Source organism: Echeneis naucrates, chromosome 4, assembly GCF_900963305.1.
Source record: "Echeneis naucrates chromosome 4, fEcheNa1.1, whole genome shotgun sequence".
Lineage (NCBI taxonomy): Eukaryota > Metazoa > Chordata > Actinopteri > Carangiformes > Echeneidae > Echeneis > Echeneis naucrates.
In genome coordinates, this window is record NC_042514.1 from 19209457 (window position 1) to 19221201 (window position 11745).

The 11745-nt window shown below is 39.7% G+C and overlaps 1 protein-coding gene across 2 annotated transcripts in view; it reads right to left on the reverse strand.

Moving 5' to 3' along the window:
• pde4ba (phosphodiesterase 4B, cAMP-specific a) overlaps positions 1-3492 on the reverse strand; it is a 97806-nt gene extending 94314 nt beyond the window's left edge. For both annotated transcript variants that reach the window (XM_029500931.1, XM_029500930.1), the window contains exon 1: positions 2892-3492. In XM_029500931.1, the coding sequence (XP_029356791.1) occupies positions 2892-3115 (224 nt within the window). In that variant the 5' untranslated portion in view covers positions 3116-3492. The remainder of the gene's footprint in view (positions 1-2891) is intronic.
• Positions 3493-11745: the final 8253 nt, after the last annotated feature.

Genomic DNA, 11745 nt, shown 5'->3' on the forward strand with positions numbered 1-11745 from the left:
ATAGGTCAGGAGTTCACCAGCCACTGGTCCGCAACAGTGCCAAGTAATGCTACCGTGAGTAATAGCAAGAATGGAATGTATAATTGATTACACAAGGGTCTGGAAAGCTTCCTTATATTCTAGGTTCAAGAGATTTTCATTTGAAGTCTCTGAACACATCATGAGAAAGCTTGAGACATGCGGGACTGTAAACCTACTGGGAAGAATTTTTAATACAATCATTTTGAAATGACACAGCACACTTTCCTAAGTCTGCGAGGGGAAAACGTTTGAGGTTAGTGTGTTGAAAACAAATAATACTCCTTTGAAATTTTCCCAATATGGATCAAAGTTTTGTATTTGACAAGATGGAGATGATGCTTTCTAAACCACTGTTTTCCCATCCATGAAGATCATTTTACTATTACAAATGAGAGTACAAAAGCAAAATTTTTTTAATCATGTGACGATATGATGGTTTAAGTCTGTTACATTGGAAGACTTTGTATAAATACTTCAGTAGAGTGGAAAGGAAATGCTGAACACATCCCTGATTAAAGGTCACCCACCTTCCTGTGGTGAAATTAGAGGTCATGTTTCTGGTCAGCTGGGAATGGGTGAATTTAAGTCTAATATTCTCACTCTTTTACGGCTGCTCTCGGTCTCTTCCCAACTCCTGACTGAAATAACTCTTCAACTGCTTAAGACTCCACAAACATCAACTAACTTCTATTGGATGTACAGGACAGTCTGGTACGGTGCAGTGTTCAGTGGTGACCAATGCTAAATTATGGAAAATGTATAAAAACGTGATTACCACAGCACAGGTGAAGATAAAAACTACACAAGAGAGAGTCCGTGACCAGTAATAAACCAGGGCTCTGGGGGGATTTTATTGTAGAAGGCTGATATTTCAGGATAGTCTGTGGTGAATTAATGACCTGGGAGTATGACAATTAATCTTGTAATTCATTTGATTACTTATCTATATGCATGTATGCTTGCCTGATTAAAAATCAGCAGGAAAAATAAAAACATGTTCATAACAGTCGCTGTCGGCTGGCGCCATTAAATCCTTCAATTTCCCCTCAGACCTACATGCCATGTCCAACCCTCCGGACACACTCTTTCAGCTTTTTTATTTATTTTTTTATTTTTTTACCCTGAACATTAAAGTGAGGGAGCAGTGTCTCACTCAAGGACACTTTGTCACAAACATGGCTGTTAATGGGCTGGACAGGCAGTTAATAGCTGTAATGGCTGTCATCATGTTCCTGGATCAAGTCCATATTCTGTGAGAATGCGAGAGCAAACAAGGGAGAGGACACAACTGACATCTTTAATGATCATCTAAATTAAACGATTTTCCTTGTTTTTCTCCTAGCATGCGCACCCCCAACCTTGTACAGAAATAGGCCATACAATGAGAAGAGAGGGAGAGAGATAAACAGACATGAGACCCAATCTCTAAGGAGAGAGCCAGACAGGAGGAGCAAGAGGGGCGGTAAAGAAAACATCAGCAAATATACTATACATTTAAACAAAACGCCTCATATGTACCCACATTAGGATACATGCACACAGTTGAGACTTCTTACATGTAAGACAAATGCACGGAAGAACGCACATATTTGCATTTTATCTTTTTCCATCAAGTAAACAGCATAGCATTTCGACACCATACAGGAGAAGATTCATATCCTACACCGTACAAGCAGCAACAAGCCCGCTTCATCATTTTACCAATATTTGCATACAAGTAACTCATCTGAGACTCATTTGAGAGATGTTACGGACAGTTGTTTATTCCTTCCTATCACATATGACGGTTTCCACTTTCACAAGCCTCACAGCATGATGAAAACAAACTATCCCTTTCCCACCACCATCTGATGTGAACAAATTCAACTGGTAGCTGTTTTCATGATGGATAAGAGTCACCTTGAAGCTTCCCTCGTCAAATAACAGCAGCTCTTTTCTTGCCTCTAATCCATGCATTGCATAACATAGTGGGCCCTCCCTTCAGTTCTAGTATAATGCCTAAATGCTGGAAAGAAAAACTCTGGGGATGGGGGATGGGGAGATAAAATGATGCCAAAAAGATGGATATCAAGATTAATACAAGAACATATGACTTCATTATTTATTTTTTAGAGACTATAATCTATAATCTTGTCTAATGACACTTTCAGTCCTTCAGACTTTCAACTTCTTCTTGGAAAGGTGTGAAATAAATAGCATCATTGTGAATGACACAACAAAAACCATATTGTGTGATATTGTCATACTGTATATTTATATATTTATTGTATTTATGTGGAGCTTGTGTTGTGCGGACATCCATCGGTTCATGGGGGTTGGGAACCAAAAAGGTTAAGAACAACCAGGTTACATAATGAGCCGAACACTCCCTCCCCATCATTGCAGTCATTTAAAACAAGGACTGATTTGAACAACGCGCACGCACACAAATATCACCCAGGTACACAGGCAGAGGTACACTTGATTAAAACACAGGACAAAAGAATGTGCTGAATGTGATTTTATCCTATTATGCAATTGTCCCACCCAGTCACAAATCAACAGACAGCAGCCCAGTCATATTTTTTGAGTTCACCTCTCAGACACTTTTCATTAAATTGTTTTACTGATAAGGGATAACATTTTTCCAAACTAATTTTTTCAGTTTCCCTTGAACTTTTTTTCAATCTTTCCCCACTTTTTCCTGTACCTTTTATCTCTATATGTCTTTGTCCTCTGTCAGTTTAGCCCCATTCTGTCTCTGCTGTACCGTCATATCTTCCTCCACTTTTAGTCAGTTCAGTTAGCACATCTCTTGAACACAGGAACCCCTTTTTTACCCCGCTTCCTCTACCTTATTTTCTCATCTTCCACCCCGCCCCACGCCTTACCAGGTATGAGCTACAGTGAAGCGTCGCCTTTGACGGATGCTCTTGTTGACCATAAGCTTGCGGAACAGCCGAGGTGAGCCTCTTGGGGACAGTTTTGGAGATGTGGCACCTCTCCTCCCACCACCCACACCTGGCATCTTGGGAGGCTCCAGCTCCAGGTGCATGTGCTCCTTGAATGTCCGAATGCAGGAGTCCATCTCCACGCTAAGCTCATTGGACGACATTCCTGCAGGCTGGGATCAGTTCGGTGTAGCAGGCTTTTATTCCTCTATCAAATTCCTACCAGTCTGTCATGTATGGCTAATTTGTGTCTTATCCAGGCACAGAGATGTTAAAACTAAATTCCTGTCTACCCAACACATTAACATTCACACAGGTAAGTTCAGATCAAGCACTTGTTTTGCTTTTTTTGTTTTTTTTTGTGTTGCCTCTATGATTTCCTATTTTCCTCCTTTTCCCTATTCTTCTGGGTTTTAAGGATTTGCCAGTAGCCAGTAGTCATGCCCTATCCCTCTCTCTCCTTTTGGCTCACAGACCATGCTCTTCTGCTGGTCTTTTGTTCATCAGGAGCTCTCAAAGGAGCTTTATTCACAGCAGGGTCACATACATCTCCTTCCACTAAAAAAAAAAAAAGAAAAAGAAAAAGAAAAAGTAAATAATCCTCTTTTCAGCACTGGTTCGCCCCCATTTCACTCCTGGTCTTGCTTTCAGTGAAGTGCGCAACCCATTGCTATATCAATCTCTCTTCTTGTCGCTGGTGTCCCACTGTCTCTCTGGCACAGTTGGTGCCTGCTAAATGCACACCTCAGGACCAGCTCTTTCTCTCAATCCATCAAGGCAGCTTGATGTTGGATCTCCCTTATGAAAGATTCAAAGGGGCTGAAAACTGCTCTGTCTCCTCCTGTTTTGCTCTCCCTCAATCCATCAGTGCATGACTGACCTCCTTTCTCTGCAAACAACCCCCACCTCTTCCAAAGGCACTCATGGTGTGGCACAGAGACTCCCCACTACGCCTCTAGTCAGATTTCCCTTCACCTTGTCCAGTCAGAGCAGCGAGCAGAGCAGAGCAGAGCAGAGCACAGCACAGCACAGCACAGCACAGCACAGCGCTATACAACATGCAGGCAAATGCTTAACTTGCTGTTTCATTCAGAATATACACAAGGAGCGGAGAGCTGGCATGCAGTGAGCACAGGCCACGCCCCCCCTCTTCAGGATTGGCTGGTTGCTGTCGTGACTACAGGCAGGCAGGCACAGTAACAGGTTGTCAGTTTTATTATTTATTTTCTGTTTAGCTGGGATTTGTTATAATGTTGATGATGTTGTGACCTTTAGTGGGACTGGCAACAACTGGTAAGTACAGCGCAGGAAAAAAAAGGCGACTCAGAAAAGTGATAAAGGCAAACAGCTTAATGGGCATTTGTGAGCTGAAACATACATACGTGCTGCTAAAAGGTCAACTGATTCAAATCTAAATGCAGAGAGAAAGACATGTACACACATATGCGAGCACGGACATAAAGGACTGCTTTGAGTGAAAAGGGAAAGAGAAAAAAAAAGGGGGGGGTAGTGCCCTAAAGGCAGAAACTGAGAAGAAAATCCAAAAGAAACATCAGAAGGAGCTGAAAAACAGCGTGACAAAAGCTGGAAATGTGAGCATTTGCTCGTCAGCTCGGCAGACCGATTGTTTTAGGTTGTGAGTCAGTGGCAATCATAAGTAGTTCTTTTCACTAAATGTTGGCCAATAAATCGTTGGAAAATAATCCTTCCAAGCTTGTGCATAAAAAAGAAAATCGTAGTAATATAGAGCATGATAACAGCTCAGCAGGCTATAGCGTGCTGCAAGAAGTTTGAAATCAGTGATTTTGGCATTCCCTAGCTCTTCTCCGCTTGTCTATTCTTCTATAGTTTCAATAATTTGAAAGCAAACTGACAAATCTAATAATTATTCTTGCAAACATAGCCTACATAGAGGACACAGGAAATAGAGTTTAAAATAACCAACCTATATGCTTCTTACTATCTAATGTATCCCGGTAGCATCCAATATGTGAACTAGTTGGAAAACATACACTGTAAATTCTTAATTCTGCTCAACCAAAGTGATGTGACTTGACAGAAGAGTAGTTACATAACAGCTAGCTGCTTCATGAAGTTTCAATCTAAAAAAAGGTAACAGCACAAGGCAAACATGTTTAAAATAACATTGGTCACATGGCATGAAGAGTTTTTGGAACTGTAATCTAGATTGTGTTCGCCACTTTAGTTAGCATATTACGATGGACGATATGCGATGGACTGAGGGCCTGTCCAGGGTGTACCCCTCCCACGCCCAGCGTGAGCTGGGATTGGCTTCAGCAGCCCTCACGATCCGGAAATGTTTTGGCAAAGTGCAGCTGAGACTGTCAGGACTGTTGTAGTTTTACAAATGTTCAGTCATATACCACTGGAAAAATACTATTTTGACTTGATGGTGTTACATGAGAGATTGCCAAAGTTTCACCACAGAAGGCAGCACTGAATATTATGGAAAACCCTTCACAAACTATCAAGACACAACAACACAACAACACCATAGTGGTTCAAAGAGGACAGAAGTTTGTTAATCCAGAGATACTGGATGGTTTGTATCACTGCTGTTAATTTTAGATGTTATGTAACATAACTTTTTTTTTTTTTTTGGTCAAAGATCTTTCAGCCTTCCAAAACCTTTCACACAAAAGTTAGTAGGCATTACATTTCTTTAAAGAAAATAAACGTGACAAAAAATATGAAGGGACTGACTCCTTTTAGACTACCTAACACGTCGTCTTCTTCAATAGCTTGATTGTCTGGTTTCAAAACTCATTTCAGAATTCTGAGAGAGCTTTTCATTGCTGAGAGCAGTGTAACCACGGTACAAAACCGTGTTTCGCAGATGACAGAAATTTCTGGTATCTGTGTGCTCAGAAAAACCTCACAGTGCATAAAGTAATAACAAGGTTAAAATAAAGATTAAGATGATGATAAAAGAATAAGAGGAAATGTATTGCATTTCCTACTCCCCTGCTTTCAGGGCGAGAAAGCTGCAGGTAATTTTTGCCATGTTTTCTTGAATCGTGTGCTGTTATCAAAGAAATAAATCCAAAACACCTGTGGAGAAAAAAAAAATTTAATATTTTTGCTGCCGTCTGCATTAAAAAGTGGATGGGAAAAAGTGATTGACAGAGCATAAATGAGAAAGACTACCGATGCCAACAAGTCGTTTTAAGTGATTAAAAACTGGAAGAGAGTGAATCAGGGAGTGACTAGGCAATTTCCTTTCCATACTGAACTCTAGCTTTTGCATCCATGAGGGCTTGAGCGAAAGCTCGAAATGCACAGTCACAGCAAAGGTAGAACAGAGATGGTCCTGCTGCTAACCATAAAGGAGCTTTGGCAGCTTTCTGCTTCCTTCATTGCACAGACCTCTATGTGGATATCTGTGTATCTGTGAATTATTTAGACTGGGAGACAATTAATTTAAAACTATTTGAATTATTGATTAATCAAGTCAGCTACCATAAACAGTGCATTCTACAACCAAGGAGGTGTGAGGCATACCTGGGCTTTGTGTAAACAGTAACAGTTTACATGCTTGTTCACATCTTAATTATGCATGTTAGCATGTTTCTCATGAGGAATAAAAATTAACATTATTAAAACTGGTTAATCAGTAACAGATTTTCTGTTCTTTCATCTCTACCTTTCTGAATGAATACAGGGTTAAAAATCTTTGAAATCACGTAGCATCTCTGGTTACATAATGCCCTCTCTTCCTCATTCTTCCTTTCGCACACCGTCTCTCATAGATAATCCAAAGAACATAAAGAGGAAAGACAAGGCCACAAAGACAAAATAAATTATAGACATTGCATTAGAAAGCACAAGCACTGTGCATTATTTCTTCATATAAATGATATCTCAGCGATCAATGTAAATATAAATAAAGAATAAATTACGAGTGAAAAAGGGGATAAAAAAACAATAGCACATGGAGAATTTTATTTGTATTTTTGTAGATTTGAAGTTGACCTCATAATGCAGCCCAAGACAGCCATATCTGCATATGATATATGATATATATGGTTTTTCTCCAGGTGATGTTTGAATATATTATAGCATGAAGACATTAGCTCATTAAATAACATCGTTGGCAACTCACATCCTAACAAACTAAACAGCCTTTAGCCTCAGGTTTCATTCAAAAACATATGCAAGACTGCCATGCAACACAAACTGACAACCATGCATGCAGTGTAAGATAAATGCGATAGTTTTTTTCTTTGGCTCTCTCTTGTCACTGAACCAAAACACTCCCAAAGCTGATAAAATCGTGAAAAACACAACCGCTCATTCCAAGGATTTATCATAAAGCTGGTTTTATTTGGCCATGCTTTTGCCAAGCTGTATAAACAGGCAGCACGATGCTCAAAGATAGGATGCATGTGGACTGGAGATGTTTTATTTTGTTTTTTTTATTGGAGATTATTGGCCATAGACTGAGACTCCCACCAACTAAAAGGCAACATGAAGCGGCAAGAAGATGTCAGCGCATCATTAGCCTTTGTTTACTTCCTGATATTGACTGGCATGACCTCTTTTCCTGAAATTAAGGGCTTTTTCTGCTTAGGTGTTAAAAAAAACGTGTAATTAAGATACTGATATTCAAAGTTCTATGAAAATAAAGTATTTGGATCTTATATGCTCAGTATGGCTGAAGCTGAATAACTGGAACATCTCTGCTCAACAATACAATGCACAAAGAAAGTATGTTGACAAGACAAGACACACCATAATCTGACTAGTATCATCCTCACTTAGACATGAAAATTTTCATTTTACATCATTGAGAGCACTGGGTTGATTTTCAGAGAGATAAATCTTCGGTGCTTTTAGCACTTAATAAGAATTCTGAGGAGATATGGGCGCATATATTCTGTCAACCAAGTTTTAATTATCACCTCAGTAAAACTGTAGTAACACTATTATATAAAACAGCATTTTAATGGCATTTAATTACATTTGTAAAAAGGACAATCTACTCAATGTATAAAGCATAAAAGCTGAAATCAGACGAAAAATCAACCAATCATCTGATGAAAGTTATTTCTGGATTGTCTCGAAGGTGGCTGCAGGATATGCCATGTTTAGCAAAGCCCAAACAACGAAGCAAGTGCTCAGTCAACTGAAAACACACCAGAAACAAATAGCATGTTTTTATCTTTTGTCCAGATAAAAATCCAAACTGCTTCTCTTTAACCTACTGCACTGAAGGGATGTGCTGCCATTTTGTGGTTTATATCATTGTATACCTGACATTTGAAGTCACTGCATGGAACATGTTCATGTTCTATTAACTATTTGTGGAATAAGTAATTCAATTAGTTCTCAAAATTTATTCAACATATCATTTCACCCCATAGGATAATGACCAAAATAAAACTTCAAATAAACCAAAACAAATTTGAAAATTAAAGATACACACATTATTTCACTTGTTGAACTGTGCATCCACTGGCTTTCACTTAGTTCTGTTGTGTCTCTCCTATCCATACACTTTCACTACTGTAGGTGCTCACATTCAATCATAAACACCCACAATGCAGCACAGGCATTCACCCAACAGTAGCACAAGCACAACTACACTACACATAATTTCAAAAATCAACCTGTAACGTACGAAGCAATCGTGTACATCAGCAGGAAAACCCACAGAATCCATCTATCATCCACACATCATCACATTATTGTGCCTTCCTGTTCTTTCTAAATATTGGCTGACAGCAACAGCAAGAACAAGCTGACAAAGAGATGATCCAGAAAAAGAGGTGGTGCTGACGACTTATAATATATACGGCATTGTTTTACAGACAAGTTGAATATGTTATAAAAACAGCTCCCCACTTCTGGCATTCCTAGGGAAGAGAATAATCAGACTTGAGGACCATCAGGGAGGTTCTGCTGACCTGACATTCAGCTGCAGTGCTGCCTGAAGGAGACATACTGTGATAGCTTTTAGAGGAGAGGCCAAGGGAAAACACACATGAGGGTGACTGATGAGTGACATGTCTCACATGCAATCGAGTTTGTGGTTTCTGAGCAACCTCTACAGGCCACTTATAAACAAATAAATTGTAAATGAAGGGAATTATACAATCCTATTCAAATAATGGCTATGCAATCGAAAAATATCATGGATCATTATATAGAGACTTTGAAGCGCCATGAGACTCTGAGCCCCTCTAGAATGACTTGAAATCGTTCTTCCAAAAACATAAAACGTGTGTCAACAATTGCATATATTTTTCTGCGCTCATTTATCCTTTTCCTTTCATCAGTCACCACCGTCTGTGTGCTTCAGTCTGTCCAGTCAACCAGTAGCTCACGGCCCTCTACTGGAATACACAGAAGTTGCAGCTCCTCCAACACTCAATTATTTTATTAATTTTGTGTTTATTCTCTGTATTTCAAATACATTTGTCAGCAAAATGTAGAGTGTCCTGAGCCAGTTGAGATGGACTAGCAATTTAAGTAATAGCATTTCTGAATTGGACGTGACTGGACGACTGGCTACCTGCCATAAACTGACCTTGTTTCACAACTGCATCTGAAGCCTCGGTGCATGAATCACAAACAAAGCAGTGGCAGCTCCAAACAACTGAATGCAACATGACAGAACAGTCACTGATGTGGAGGAGTATTCTTACAAGTGTCAGAAATGTTTGCTGACATAACTGTGTCTCCAATTATTATTTGTTCAAATTGCATGAAATAAATTTTTGACTATCGCATAACTCACTTCAAAAGTATGAAAAAATAAACACTCTGTTGCCATTTCAATGGCATACACATATTTAAGAGGCTGACTTCTGTTTCACCAAGCCTCTGACAATGAACACAATATTGACAGTTAGGATGTGGAAGAGGGACAGTGTTTTACTCCAACATGCAAGTATCAAGATTTTGCAAGCTGCAGTGAAATACATGCATTGAAGATGTTTGCACTGCCTTCTCAAAAACTTTGTTCACCACGTGACTACATCTCCATTCAAAACCAACCATTCTGAAGAGAAGCCCGGTCAGGTGACATTTTTGCCAGGACCACTCAGGGTAACATGCTCTCCCTTTGCTCTTCTCACATCTGAATTTTTTTTTTTCCCCCATAACTACATTGTGCACCGCTTGGGACCACCCCGCACTGGTCACCTAGTTCAGATAGCCAATGAAGCCAGAGATCTCCTTCTAATAAATTCCTTGGAAAGAACTGAAAGCTCTTTTCCTTCCTTCCTTGTGAACATTTTACCAAATTGGAAGACATTCAAAATGTTACAGGGATATACACAAGGCCAAAAATACATTTTGCAAGAAAACATCACCTTAAGCTTCAATCTTTGATCACCAAAGTTTAATTAGCGATGAGTCCAAGTAAACGTTGATGCCAAATTTGAAATGTAAAATATCTGCATCGGGGTGTCAGTGAAAATGGGATTGACTGACAATCCCCAGGAAAACAATACAACTCCATCTGTAGTCATCGCTGTATGGACATACAGAAAGAGATGGTGTTCCACCAAAGAACCATTTTCTTGTACTCTAATAGCAACAAAGTAGTGACTGCGTATGTGTAGATGAGGTGCTAACTGCTATTCACTGAACACAAGTAGTAATCACTGAGGTGAAAACATTCAACCTGTGAAGAACTAAGACAACCAGCCAACTGTTAAGTTTCATAAACACAGCAGGGGCAGCTGAAGAAGCATCCCAGCTCCAGTTCCAGCCCATGACCGATGCTGCAGTATCAGTCCCTTCTCTCTGTCACTTACAAGTCCATAAAAAGGGCATAACAAGCGCCCCCCCCCCAAAAAAAAATAAAACAGACTTTTTGGTGCAAATTTATCATCTACTTTACAGTCCACTTACCATTCAGGTTCAACTGGTGTGATGTCTATCCTGGGAGGGGCCCCAAATGGCAGGGATGTTGGCCTGGCCATGATCTCCTCGTCAGGCGTCCGGGACCTCTCTCCTTGACGCCATGCCAACGGGGGTAGCTGCAGACTTCCTGAGTAACAGCGTCGGCCTCGGCGCAGATCAACACCAAGTGTGGAGAACGGAGCATTAGAAGACTCAGTGAGGCAGCCATCCAGTGGTTCTTTGCTGTCCTGAGAGCAGAAAGAAAGCGATGAAGGACAGAAAAGATGCATGACATAAGCATAAAATGCAAAAAGAGAAGTTGAAACTGAACAGGGCAGTTCAGAGATTATGAATCAAATGATCCTGCTCTTCCATTAAGAGGGATAGTTTTAATTCCCATGCGACCCCTTCATCTCTTTTCCCACTAAGGGGCGCCAGAGGCATATGCTTGGCTAAAACTGGTGTTACTGCAAACCACAAATGTCTTTGTGGTTTTCTAAACCTAAACAATATCTGAAATTACATTATTTTCAGTCATACTCTCATTCTTCTTGCTAACCCCAACTCTTTTTACAAAACCCAAAATATTGCTTCCTAATGTTAAATTAGATGAGGCCATTTAGAAAATGACCCAAAATCATTCATACAACTGTTACTACTACTACTACGATTGTAATATATTTTTTTTATTCTTTGAAAAACACTTCAAAAGCACGAACAACACATGATTTTAAGATCTTCCTTCAACACCTCTCCTACAATACTTCTCAATACTTCTTTCCTTCTGCTTCATTTCCTGACCTAACTAGTCTTAAAATGTTAATATTACCATGTGAAAACTGAATTCATGGCCATAAATAACATTTATTCCTCATCTGTCACATAATATAATAAACCTTAACAAGTCTACATGAGCAAAAGA